Below are 14,368 nucleotides of genomic sequence, written 5' to 3'. Positions count from 1 at the left end.
TGTTGATTTTGGCAAATTTAGGGGGAAGACCAGATTGATATTCAAGTGTGTATTGTAGGAGGAGACGAAGAGACCTATATGAGTGGAGATCAATATCTTATGGAGGATGACACTTCTACAGATGACAGTCCAAGTGAGTAAGGGTTCCTAAATACACAAGAGTTCCCGTCATCGTTGGTCTTATTTCAGTCTTCACTACATTTTGGTTGTATTTTTGATTTCTTCCCTAATTTTCCATATCGTGTGTATTAATTATGTTACCCCCTGAAATGTTGCTGTTTTCACTCTGGCCACTGAGCAGAGCCGGCCGAAGCGGGCACCCACCAAGAGCACCATCCCAAAAATGTTAAGGCTGCACAAAAAGGAAGAAAACATCTTGTATACTTTATCTGCACAGAGAGGCTTGCAATGCCGTGCTGAAGTAATGAGCTTTTTTTTTTTCTTTACTCACTACGCTGTCTATTGATCAGATTCATTTTTCATATTTGGTCGGTCTTTTCTGAATGCAGCAATACCAATTATGTGTGTGTTTTTTGTTTTTCTTTTCAATGTGGCAAAAGGGGTGTGATTTGATTTTGTTTTTATTTCCTACTTTTAAAAACTTTTTCACTTTTATTTAATATTTATTTAATATATTAATTTTTATTAAATATATTTATTTATTACATATATTTATTTAATATATTTTATTTAATAATATTTTTCACTTTCATTTAATAGTCCACTTAGGACTTGATGCTACGATCATCTGATCGCCTATGCTATACATAGCTGTGCTTCAGAATTTTGCACTGGGGCCCAGTACAAATCTTGCACCAGGGCCAACCGGATTCTAGTTCTGCCACTGAACAGAGCAATAGTTCGTGTTTTCTTCCATACTAGAAATCTGTAATCTCAATGGAATCATTTTTCCCCTCACATGACAGTACCTGAGAGAGAGGGACCCACCCTATCACTGGACAGGAAGCCAAGAGCAAAAAATAAAAACGCCACTCATGTGTCCTCTGTCAGTGGTTTCCTGTCCTGCAGACAATGGAGCCTTGAGCACACTGCAGGGGCAGCCATGGATCATGGAGCACCCTTAAGGCCCCGTCTCACTAAGCGATTTACCAACGATCACGACCAGCGATATGACCTGGCCGTGATCGTTGGTAAGTCGCTGTGTGGTCGCTGGGGAGCTGTCACACAGACAGCTCTCCCCAGCGACCAACGATCAGGGGAACGACTTCGGCATCGTTGAAACTGTCTTCAACGATGCCGAAGTCCCCCTGCAGCACCCGGGTAACCAGGGTAAACATCGGGTTACTAAGCGCAGGGCCGCGCTTAGTAACCCGATGTTTACCTTGGTTACCAAAAAAAAACAAACAGTACATACTCGCCTTTCGGTGTCCAGGTCCCTTGCCGTCTGCTTCCTGCTCTGACTGAGCCGCCGTACAGTGAGAGCAGAGCGCAGCGGTGACGTCACTGCTGTGCTCTCACTTCTCACTGTACGGCCGGCAGTCAGTGAGAGCAGGAAGCGGACGGCAAGGGACCTGACGGACATCAGAAGGCGAGTATGTACTGTTTGTTTTTTTTTACATTTACGCTGGTAACCAGGGTAAACATCGGGTTACTAAGCGCGGCCCTGCGCTTAGTAACCCGATGTTTACCCTGGTTACCAGTGAAGACATCGCTGGATCGGTGTCACACACACCGATTCAGCAATGTCAGCGGGGCCTCAACGACCAAAAAAAGGTCCAGGCCATTCCGACACGACCAGCGATCTCGCAGCAGGGGCCTGATCGCTGGTACGTGTCACACATAGCGAGATCGCTACTGAGGTCGCTGTTGCGTCACAAAACTTGTGACTCAGCAGCGATCTCGCTAGCGATCTCGCTATGTGAGACGGGGCCTTTAGGCTGTTACACAGCAACCTCTGGCAAGAATCACAGTGAGTACATTGGCCCAGTTGGACCCTGAAATCTTATCATTAGCTTTGGGAAAGCTAGATTTCATGTTTACAGTACCTTCTACCTCAGATTTGATATTTGGCTCACAGCTTCATGGTTTGTGGCGCCTGCAGCCTTATGGTTGGTGCCGGCCCTGTACCCTCAGGGTTGATGGTGGCCTGATGTTAGCCCTTGTGTTGGCTGTATGTCCTGCTATCTCTGCCGTATGACTTGGCTTGATGTGGCCTTTGGCCTGGTATGACCCTCAGTGATATGCCTTAACTTTGGGATACGTGGCTTTGCCTAATTAGCCAGCTGACACCTGGCTTGGTAGGTCTGGTTTTTCATTACTGCCTCACAATATGTTGGATTCTACCTTTTCTTTGCCTGCAGCTCAATGCCGCTGAACTTGGTGAAGGATGAGGTACAGATCATACCGTCTCTTGAAATTAGGTAGGGTGCTAAAATGCAGTCCTGCAGCACGAGTCCAACAGATTCCAAGTCTATCCCTCCTACTTGAGATGTGCATATTGCACTAAATCAAATCAGCCCAGTCATTTTTCCTACATGTGGAGGAGGCATAAAATGAACTGGTCAGCATTTAATCTGGTAAACCATCTACAGTTGGGTCCAGAAATATTTGGGTTCTGCAAGTCACTATTTCTTGTATTTAAAATGAAACAACTGAGATGAAGTGTAGACTTCCAGGTTTAATAAAAGGGGTTGAACAAAAATATCCTGTGAAATGTTTAGAAACTGCAACCATTTTTCTATAAAGTCTCCTCATTTTAGGGACTCAAAAGGTAATTGGACAGGATAACTTTATCATAACTAAAATGTTAATTTTTAATACTTTGCAGAGAATCCTTGCCGACAATGACTACCTGAAATATTAAAGCTATGGATGTAATCAAACACTGTGTTTCTTCCTTTATGATGCCTTGCCAGGCCTTTATTACAGCTGACTTCAGTTGTTCTTGTTTGTGGATCTTTCTGCCTTAAATTTTGTCTTAATCATGTGACATGCATGCTCAATGGAGTTGTTTTCCGAATGCACCAAAATGTTGATCTGGCCACTCCTAACATTTCTGCTATCTCTCTGATGAATTTCTTCTTTTTACAAACCTAATGATGGTCTGTTTCTTTTCCATTGAGAGTTCCTTTGACCGCATGTTGTGGATTAAAAGCAACAGCTTCCAAATTAAAATGCCTCACCCTTTTAGCTGCTTAATTGATGATGGATTAAGGAGGCAGCCCATTTAAAGAGCTTTTGAGATAATTGTCCAATTACTTTTGGCCATTTAAAAAAAAAAAAAAAAGGCAGCTACATATTAAAGAGCTGTAATTCCTAATCCCTTACTCCAATTAGGATGTGAATACCCTCAAATTAAAGTTGGGAGTCTACACCTTAATATTGATTATACATCTGTATTGATTATACATCTTGAATGTGTTTTGGTAAACTGCTAAAATGCCAAAACGTGTGACTGCCCAAGTATTTCTGGACTTAACTGTATGTCCTTAATCTGTCCTTCCAGTTGGAGTAGTTTTGTGAAGACATGGCAATGCTAAACAGACTGAAACCATTGTACGTACAGTTAATCCTCCTATTTTGGAGACAGAAGATGGACTGGTAAGCATTTAGGTCGATAAACATCTATGCCCGAGTTTTATCTTCCTGGTTGGAGTTGTAACATGGTGATACTTGTGCCAAGATGAATAAAACCATAGTATGTCCAGTTAATCGTCCTAGTTTGGAGCCAGAAGGTGAACGGGTCGGCATTTAGGTCTGTGAACATCAATGTTCCAATTTTTCCTCCTAGTTTGAGTAAGATGGATATGGTTGTGGTAAGTTGAGTAAACCAGAGTAAAGGCCCCGTCTCACATAGCGATTTACCAACAATCACGACCAGCGATACGACCTGGCCGTGATCGTTGGTAAGTCATTGTGTGGTCGCTGGGGAGCTGTCACACAGACCGCTCTCTCCAGTGACCAACGATCAGGGGAACGACTTCGGCATCGTTGAAACTGTCTTCAACGATGCCGAAGTCCCCCTGCAGCACCCGGGTAACCAGGGTAAACATCGGGTTACTAAGCGCAGGGCCACGCTTAGTAACCCGATGTTTACCCTGGTTACCAAAAAAAACAAACAGTACATACTCACCATCTGATGTCCGTCAGGTCCCTTGCCGTCTGCTTCCTGCTCTGACTGAGTGCCGCCGTACAGTGAGAGCAGAGCGCAGCGGTGACGTCACTGCTGTGATCTGCTCTCACTGTACGGCGGCACTCAGTCAGAGCAGGAAGCAGACGGCAAGGGACCTGACGGACATCAGATGGTGAGTATGTACTGTTTGGTTTTTTTTACATTTACGCTGGTAACCAGGGTAAACATCGGGTTACTAAGCGCGGCCCTGCGCTTAGTAACCCGATGTTTACCCTGGTTACCAGTGAAGACATCGCTGGATCGGTGTCACACACACCGATTCAGCGATGTCAGCGGGACCTCAACGACCAAAAAAAGGTCCAGGCCATTCCGACACAACCAGCGATCTCGCAGCAGGGGCCTGATCGCTGGTACGTGTCACACATAGCGAGATCGCTACTGAGGTCGCTGTTGCGTCACAAAACTTGTGACTCAGCAGCGATCTCGCTAGCGATCTCGCTATGTGTGACGGGGCCTTAAGTCCAGCTAATCCTCCTAATTGATGTCATGAAATGGACTTGACGTACTAATACCTTGGGGAAATACTAATCTTTGTTCTTGGTCAGCATACTTAAAGAGAACCTGTCACCTTCACACCCCCCCCCCCCCCCCCAGTGGTTTCAAACTAAAAGAGCCACCTTGTGCAGCAGTAATGCTGCATTCTGACAAGGTGGCTCTTTTAGTTCTGGGTGCTGTAAATAGAGAAGTAATCAGTTTTATAATTTGTCCGAAATACCTGCTCCTCAGTCAAGTAGGCCGACGTTTCCCCCCTGCTTCAGATAGCACACAGCTGTCACTCACATCTTCTTGGCGCCGCCTCCTCCTCACCGCTGTTTTCAAAATAGCCGGCGCCTGCGCTCTTTTCCCCTGCCTGGTGCAGGCGCAGTGAGTGCTGCCCGTCTTTCCTCATATGCAGCCCAGCTGACTGCACCTGCACGGCCGCCCTGCCTGTGAATCCCAGCCCTGCAATGTGAATAAATCATAAGTCACTGCGGGGCTGGGATTCACAGGCAGGGCGGCCGTGCAGGCGCAGTCAGCTGGGCTGCATATGAGGAAAGACGGGCAGCGCTCACTGCGTCTGCACCAGGCAGGGGATAAGAGCACAGGCGCCGGCTATTTTGAAAACAGCGGTGAGGAGGAGGCGGCGCCCGGCGCCAAGAAGATGTGAGTGACAGCTGTGTGCTGTCTGAAGCAGGGGGGAAACGCCGGCCTACTTGACTGAAGACAAGGTATTTCGGACAAATTATAAAACTTATTATTTCTCTAGTTACAGCACCCAGAACTAAAAGAGCCACCTTGTCAGAATGCAGCATTACTGCTGCACAAGGTGGCTCTTTTAGTTTGAAACGACTGGGGGGGGGGGTGACAGGTTCCCTTTAAGTGTTCAATCTGCACTCGATGGTTTAGTGTGTGTGTGTTTTTGTTTTTTTGTTTTTTATATCCATAGGGGTTTCTTGTTAAAATTAACTGTCATAAGTAGGATTTCTTTAAGGTTCAAGATATTGGTTTTAGGAGGCCTTATTTTAATATAGAAATACAAGGTCAGAGTGAAAAATCACTGGTAATTAAACCTAAATAATGTGGATATTCACTAATCAAATGTTTTTATAAAAAATACTTTTTTTTTTTTTTCAATTAATAAATAAAATTAGAAAATGGTAAAAAAACAGTCCTGTACAAGGAACTCGCTGCAAGGAGTTGATAATGGGTATAATAGCTATACAACATTCGGGCTTCCATAAATATCGTCTATGGCAGAAGTAATCTTGCATACATATGCATTAAGACATAATCCATAATAAATGAGTCAAGTAATAAGATAGACACTAAAACATCACAAAAGAGAGAAGAATAAAGGAAGTTCCGTAACCAGGTATAAGTACTCAGTGGCTCCAGTTGTTTGGCCTATTACCCCACTTGGCACCCTACACTGACTTGTTAGGCTTACCAAGTTCCTTGGATCACTTGACTTCTGCTTTTGATAACATACTAAGTTTTACTACCAGTTCCTGAAGACTTCAGTTGAAGTGGTTTAACAAGTACAAAATATTTAAGTTTAGAGAGCTAACCAAGCATACACAAAAGTAAAGTCTATCAATATAGATCCTCCAAAAAAGTTAATAAGTTAGTTAGTTTCTTCTTGGGATCTTTCTTCAGGTGTGAGATCTTACAAGTGGCACTCCCTATCAGAGGATTTCTTTATCGTTTCTCAGGTGCTGTCATGGATGAGGGGCAAAAATAACTAGATGGGTATTTCCTGAAGGAACTACAGATAGTGCTTTGGAATGGTGCCCGGGCTGCCCCTGCAAGACTTTCACACTTGGGTGCCCCTCAGGCGGTCCGATTTGGTGGGTTGGGTCAATCTGGGTCTGATTTTGTGGGCGGGGTAAATCTAGGTCCGATTCGGTGGGCGGGGTCACTTTTGGTCCGATTCTGTGGGCGGAGCCACTCTGGGTCCGATTTGGTGGGCGGGGCACCTTAGGGACCAATTTGGTGGGTGGGGTCAGTCGGTCGGATTTGGTGGGCTGGGCACCTCAGGGTCTGATTTGGTGGGCTGGGCACCTCAGGGTCCGATTTGGTGGGTGGGGTCACTCTGGGTCCGATTTGGTGGGCGGGGTCACTCTGGGTCCGATTTGGTGGAAGGGGTCACTCTGGGTCTGATTTGGTGGAAGGGGTCACTCTGGGTCTGATTTGGTGGAAGGGGTCACTCTGGGTCCGATTTGGTGGGCAGAGCCACTCTGGGTCCGATTTGGTGGGCGGGGTCACTCTGGGTCCGATTTGGTGGGCGGGGTCACTCTGGGTCCGATTTGGTGGGCCGGGCCACTCTGGGTCCGATTTGGAGGGCCGGGCCCCTCGGGTTCCGAATTGGTGAGCGGGGTAATCTACTATATAATTGTCTAAGGGCACTTCCGTCTTTCTGTCTCACAACACCGCTACGTCATCATCTCGTGAGACCGCAATGCACTCTTGGGACCGGAGCGCGCAACAAGCATCGGGTACCGGCCACTCCAGGTGCAACAAGCATCGTGTACCGGCCGCTCTAGGAGGTGCAACAACCATCAGATACCGGCCGCTCCAGGAGGTGAGTATGTAACTTTTTTATTTTAATTCTTTTTTTTTTTTTAACAGGGATATGCAGTATACTATGTGACTGGACAATATACTACGTGACTGGGCAGTATAACTACGTGGCTCTGCGCTGTATACTGCGTGGCTCTGTGCTGTATACTACGCGGCTCTGCGCTGTATACTGCGCGGCTCTGCGCTGTGTACTGCGCGGCTCTGCGCTGTGTACTGCGCGGCTCTGCGCTGTGTACTGCGCGGCTCTGCGCTGTGTACTGCGCGGCTCTGCGCTGTGTACTGCGCGGCTCTGCGCTGTGTGCTGCGCGGCTCTGCGCTGTGTACTGCACGGCTCTGCGCTGTGTACTGCGCGGCTCTGCGCTGTGTACTGCGCGTTCTGCGCTGTATACTGCGCGGCTCTGCGCTGTATAATGCGCGGCTCTGCGCTTTGTACTGTGCGGCTCTGCGCTATATACTGCGTGGCTCTTCGCTGTATACTACGCGGCTCTGCGCTGTATACTGTGCGGCTCTGCGCTGTGTACTGTGCGGCTCTGCGCTGTGTACTGCGTGGCTCTGCGCTGTGTACTGCGCGGCTCTGCGCTGTGTACTGCGCGGCTCTGCGCTGTGTACTGCGCGGCTCTGCGCTGTATACTGCGCGGCTCTGCGCTGTGTACTGCGCGGCTCTGCGCTGTGTACTGCGCGGCTCTGCGCGGTATACTGCGCGGCTCTGCGCTGTGTACTGCACGGCTCTACGCTTTATACTGCGCGGCTCTGCGCTGTGTACTGCGCGGCTCTGCGCTGTGTACTGTGCGGCTCTGCGCTGTGTACTGCACGGCTCTGCACTGTGTACTGCGCGGCTCTGCGCTGTGTACTGCGCGGCTCTGCGCTGTATACTGCGCGGCTCTGCGCTGTATACTGCGCGGCTCTGCGCTGTATACTGCGTGGCTGTGCAATATACTACGTGGACATGCATATTCTAGAATACCCGATGAGTTAGAATCGGGCCACAGTCTAATAATCATAAGACTACGGATAGTGGTTTGGAATTGTGCTGTACTGTCACTTTAAGAGCTGATATTATCTGACAAAACTTGTGACCTGGTGAGCTGATGTAGACTTCATAGGCGTTGGCATAGTAACTGTGTCTGACTGCGCATATCAATGAGCTAATCAGCCAGGTGGCAGTTATTTTTAGAAATTGCCTCAGAAATCAGGCCCATTATAAACGTATTGGAAAATTTCTCTATTGAAATGCATTGAAACACTTTTTTCAAACACAAATTGCGCAAAAACTACAAATCCGATCGGCACGAAAAATACTTAGCACACCTCTCAGGAACGCTGGCTTCGAAATGACACCTCACTGGAGTCTGTGAGTGAAGCGGTTCGGGCCGCATTATGTGCGGACTGAATAATAATAATAATAACTAGATGGGTATTTCCTGAAGGAACTACAGATAGTGCTTTGGAATGGTGCCCGGGCTGCCCCTGCAAGACTTTGACACTTGGGTGTCCCTCAGGCGGTCCGATTTGGTGGGTTGGGTCAATCTGGGTCTGATTTTGTGGGCGGGGTAAATCTAGGTCCGATTCGGTGGGCGGGGTCACTTTTGGTCCGATTCTGTGGGCGCGGCCACTCTGGGTCCGATTCGGTGGGCGGAGCCACTCTGGGTCCGATTTGGTGGGCGGGGCACCTTAGGGACCAATTTGGTGGGTGGGGTCACTCGGTTCGATTTGGTGGGCTGGGCACCTCAGGGTCTGATTTGGTGGGCTGGGCACCTCAGGGTCCGATTTGGTGGGTGGGGTCACTCTGGGTCCGATTTGGTGGGCGGGGTCACTCTGGGCCTGATTTGGTGGAAGGGGTCACTCTGGGTCCGATTTGGTGGAAGGGGTCACTCTGGGTCTGATTTGGTGGAAGGGGTCACTCTGGGTCCGATTTGGTGGGCGGAGCCACTCTGGGTCCGATTTGGTGGGCGGGGTCACTCTGGGACTGATTTAGGGGGCGGGGTCACTCTGGGTCTGATTTGGTGAGCCGGGCCCCTCGGGGTCCGATTTGGTGAGCGGGGTAATCTACTATATAATTGTCTAAGGGCACTTCCGTCTTTCTGTCTCACAACACCGCTACGTCATCATCTCGTGAGACCGCAATGCACTCTTGGGACCGGAGCGCGCAACAAGCATCGGGTACCGGCCACTCCAGGTGCAACAAGCATCGTGTACCGGCCGCTCTAGGAGGTGCAACAACCATCAGATACCGGCCGCTCCAGGAGGTGAGTATGTAACTTTTTTATTTTAATTCTTTTTTTTTTTTAACAGGGATATGCAGTATACTATGTGACTGGACAATATACTACGTGACTGGGCAGTATAACTACGTGGCTCTGTGCTGTATACTGCGTGGCTCTGCGCTGTATACTGCGTGGCTCTGCGCTGTATACTACGCGGCTCTGCGCTGTATACTACGCGGCTCTGCGCTGTATACTACGCGGCTCTGCGCTGTATACTGCGTGGCTCTGCGCTGTGTACTGCGCGGCTCTGCGCTGTGTACTGCACGGCTCTGCGCTGTGTACTGCGCGGCTCTGCACTGTGTACTGCGCGTTCTGCGCTGTATACTGCGCGGCTCTGCGCTGTGTACTGCGCGGCTCTGCGCTGTGTACTGCGCGGCTCTGCGCTGTGTACTGCGCGGCTCTGCGCTTTATACTGCGCGGCTTTGCGCTGTGTACTGCATGGCTCTGCGCTGTGTACTGCGCGGCTCTGCGCTGTGTACTGCGCGGCTCTGCGCTGTGTACTGCGCGGCTCTGCGCTGTGTACTGCGCGGCTCTGCGCTGTGTACTGCACGGCTCTGCGCTTTATACTGCACGGCTCTGCGCTGTGTACTGCACGGCTCTGCGCTGTGTACTGCGCGGCTCTGCGCTGTGTACTGCACGGCTCTGCGCTTTATACTGCACGGCTCTGCGCTTTATACTGCGCGGCTCTGCGCTTTATACTGCGCGGCTCTGCGCTGTGTACTGCGCGGCTCTGCGCTTTATACTGCGCGGCTCTGCGCTGTGTACTGCGCGGCTCTGCGCTGTGTACTGCGTGGCTCTGCGCTGTGTACTGCGTGGCTCTGCGCTTTGTACTGTGTGGCTGTGCAATATACTACGTGGACATACATATTCTAGAATACCCGATGAGTTAGAATCGGGCCACAGTCTAATAATTATAAGACTACAGATAGTGGTTTGGAATTGTGCTGTACTGTCACTTTAAGAGCTGATATTATCTGACAAAACTTGTGACCTGGTGAGCTGATGTAGACTTCATAGGCGTTGGCATAGTAACTGTGTCTGACTGCGCATATCAATGAGCTAATCGGCCAGGTGGCAGTTATTTTTAGAAATTGCCTCAGAAACCAGCCCATTATAAACGTATAGGAAAATTTCTCTATTGAAACGCATTGAAAGACTTTTTTCAAACACAAATTGCGCAAAAACTACAAATCCGATCGGCACGAAAAATACTTAGCACACCTCTTGGGGACGCTGGCTTCGAAATGACACCTCACTGGAGTCTGTGAGTTTAGCGGTTCGGGCCGCATTACGTGCGGACTGAATAATAAGAATAAGAAGAAGTTTACCACGGTGGAATAACAGTATAGTGCTTTGTTCCAAAGCACTATAACTAGATGGGTATTTCCTGAAGGAACTACAGATAGTGCTTTGGAATGGTGCCCGGGCTGCCCCTGCAAGACTTTCACACTTGGGTGCCCCTCAGGCGCTGGTTTGGTAGTTGTAGCCCCTCAGGGTTGAGGCTTGGTGGGCCGGGTCACTCTGGGTCCGATTTGGTGGGCCGGGTCACTCTGGGTCCGATTTGGTGGGCCGGGTCACTCTGGGTCCGATTTGGTGGGCCGGGTCACTCTGGGTCCCATTTGGTGGGCCGGGTCACTCTGGGTCCCATTTGGTGGCCCGGGTCACTCTGGGTCCCATTTGGTGGCCCGGGTCACTCTGGGTCCCATTTGGTGGCCCGGGTCACTCTGGGTCCCATTTGGCGGGCGGCGCCACTCTGGGTCCGATTTGGCGGGCGGCGCCACTCTGGGTCCGATTTGGCGGGCGGCGCCACTCTGGGTCCGATTTGGCGGGCGGCGCCACTCTGGGTCCGATTTGGCGGGCGGCGCCACTCTGGGTCCGATTTGGCGGCCCGGGTCACTCTGGGTCCGATTTGGCGGGCGGCGCCACTCTGGGTCCGATTTGGCGGGCGGCGCCACTCTGGGTCCGATTTTGCGGGCGGCGCCACTCTGGGTCCGATTTGGCGGGCGGCGCCTCTCTGGGTCCGATTTGGCGGGCGGCGCAACTCTGGGTCCGATTTGGCGAGCGGCGCCACTCTGGGTCCGATTTGGCGGGCGGCGCCACTCTGGGTCCGATTTGGCGGGCGGCGCCACTCTGGGTCCGATTTGGCGGGCGGCGCCACTCTGGGTCCGATTTGGCGGGCGGCGCCACTCTGGGTCCGATTTGGCGGGCGGCGCCACTCTGGGTCCGATTTGGCGGGCGGCGCCACTCTGGGTCCGATTTGGCGGGCGGCGCCACTCTGGGTCCGATTTGGCGGGCGGCGCCACTCTGGGTCCGATTTGGCGGGCGGCGCCACTCTGGGTCCGACTTGGCGGGCGGCGCCACTCTGGGTCCGATTTGGCAAGCGGGGGCACTCTGGTCCGATTTGGTGGGCTGGGTCCGATTTGGTGAGCGGGGCAATAATGATAAGACTACAGATAGTGCTTTGTAATTGTGCTGTACTGTCACTTTAAGAGCTGATATTATCTGACAAAACTTGTGACCTGGTGGGCTGGTAGAGTTTATAGGCGTTGGCATAGTAACTGGGTCTCACTGCGCATATCAATGAGGTAATCAGCCAGGTGGCAGTTATTTTTAGAAATTGCCTCAGAAATCAGGCCCATTATAAACGTATTGGAAAATTTCCCTATTGAAATGCATTGAGACACTTTTTTCAAACGCAAATTGCGCCAAAACTACAAATCCGATCGACACGAAAAATACTTAGCACACCTCTCAGGGACGCTGGCTTCGAAATGACACCTCACTGGAGTCTGTGAGTTTAGCGGTTCGGGCCGCATTACGTGCGGACTGAATAATAATAATAAGAACTAGATGGGTATTTCCTGAAGGAACTACAGATAGTGCTTTGGAATGGTGCCCGGGCTGCCCCTGCAAGACTTTCACACTTGGGTGCCCCTCAGGCGGTCCGATTTGGTGGGTTGGGTCAATCTGGGTCTGATTTTGTGGGCGGGGTAAATCTAGGTCCGATTCGGTGGGCGGGGTCACTTTTGGTCCGATTCTGTGGGCGCGGCCACTCTGGGTCCGATTCGGTGGGCGGAGCCACTCTGGGTCCGATTTGGTGGGCGGGGCACCTTAGGGTCTGATTTGGTGGGCTGGGCACCTCAGGGTCCGATTTGGTGGGTGGGGTCACTCGGTCCGATTTGGTGGGCTGGGCACCTCAGGGTCTGATTTGGTGGGCTGGGCACCTCAGGGTCCGATTTGGTGGGTGGGGTCACTCTGGGTCCGATTTGGTGGGCGGGGTCACTCTGGGCCCGATTTGGTGGAAGGGGTCACTCTGGGTCTGATTTGGTGGAAGGGGTCACTCTGGGTCCGATTTGGTGGGCGGAGCCACTCTGGGTCCGATTTGGTGGGCGGGGTCACTCTGGGTCTGATTTAGGGGGCGGGGTCACTCTGGGTCCGATTTGGTGGGCCAGGCCCCTCGGGGTCCGATTTGGTGGGCCGGGCCTCTCGGGTTCCGAATTGGTGAGCGGGGTAATCTACTATCTAATTATCTAAGGGCACTTCCGTCTTTCTGTCTCACAACACCGCTACGTCATCATCTCGTGAGACCGCAATGCACTCTTGGGACCGGAGCGCGCAACAAGCATCGGGTACCGGCCACTCCAGGTGCAACAAGCATCGTGTACCGGCCGCTCTAGGAGGTGCAACAACCATCAGATACCGGCCGCTCCAGGAGGTGAGTATGTAACTTTTTTATTTTAATTCTTTTTTTTTTTAACAGGGATATGCAGTATACTATGTGACTGGACAATATACTACGTGACTGGGCAGTATAACTACGTGGCTCTGCGCTGTATACTGCGTGGCTCTGTGCTGTATACTGCGTGGCTCTGCGCTGTATACTACGCGGCTCTGCGCTGTATACTACGCGGCTCTGCGCTGTATACTGCGTGGCTCTGCGCTGTGTACTGCGCGGCTCTGCGCTGTGTACTGCACGGCTCTGCGCTGTGTACTGCGCGGCTCTGCACTGTGTACTGCGCGTTCTGCGCTGTGTACTGCGCGGCTCTGCGCTTTATACTGCGCGGCTCTGCGCTGTGTACTGCGCGGCTCTGCGCTGTGTACTGCGCGGCTCTGCGCTTTATACTGCGCGGCTCTGCGCTGTGTACTGCACGGCTCTGCGCTGTGTACTGCGCGGCTCTGCGCTGTGTACTGCGCGGCTCTGCGCTGTGTACTGCGCGGCTCTGCGCTGTGTACTGCACGGCTCTGCGCTTTATACTGCGCGGCTCTGCGCTGTGTACTGCACGGCTCTGCGCTGTGTACTGCGCGGCTCTGCGCTTTATACTGCGCGGCTCTGCGCTGTGTACTGCGCGGCTCTGCGCTGTGTACTGCGCGGCTCTGCGCTGTGTACTGCACGGCTCTGCACTGTATACTGCGTGGCTGTGCAATATACTACGTGGACATGCATATTCTAGAATACCCGATGAGTTAGAATCGGGCCACAGTCTAATAATCATAAGACTACGGATAGTGGTTTGGAATTGTGCTGTACTGTCACTTTAAGAGCTGATATTATCTGACAAAACTTGTGACCTGGTGAGCTGATGTAGAGTTCATAGGCGTTGGCATAGTAACTGTGTCTGACTGCGCATATCAATGAGCTAATCAGCCAGGTGGCAGTTATTTTTAGAAATTGCCTCAGAAACCAGCCCATTATAAACGTATAGGAAAATTTCTCCATTGAAACGCATTGAAAGACTTTTTTCAAACACAAATTGCGCAAAAACTACAAATCCGATCGACACGAAAAATACTTAGCACACCTCTCAGGAACGCTGGCTTCGAAATGACACCTCACTGGAGTCTGTGAGTTTAGCGGTTCGGGCCGCATTACGTGCGGACTGAATAATAAGAA

The 14,368-nt window shown here is 50.9% G+C and overlaps 1 protein-coding gene across 5 annotated transcripts in view; it reads left to right on the top strand.

Moving 5' to 3' along the window:
* LOC143764855 (uncharacterized) overlaps positions 1 to 14,368 on the top strand; it is a 52,541-nt gene that overhangs the window by 30,178 nt on the left and 7,995 nt on the right. For all 5 annotated transcript variants that reach the window (XM_077250890.1, XM_077250892.1, XM_077250889.1 and 2 more), the window contains exon 9: positions 22 to 133. In XM_077250890.1, coding sequence (XP_077107005.1) covers positions 22 to 133 — 112 coding nt within the window. The remainder of the gene's footprint in view (positions 1 to 21; positions 134 to 14,368) is intronic.

This window comes from Ranitomeya variabilis, chromosome 4 (genome assembly GCF_051348905.1).
Source record: "Ranitomeya variabilis isolate aRanVar5 chromosome 4, aRanVar5.hap1, whole genome shotgun sequence".
NCBI lineage: Eukaryota > Metazoa > Chordata > Amphibia > Anura > Dendrobatidae > Ranitomeya > Ranitomeya variabilis.
The sequence above is the reverse complement of the archived record's forward strand: the minus strand, read 5'-3'. Positions and strand labels throughout refer to the sequence as shown.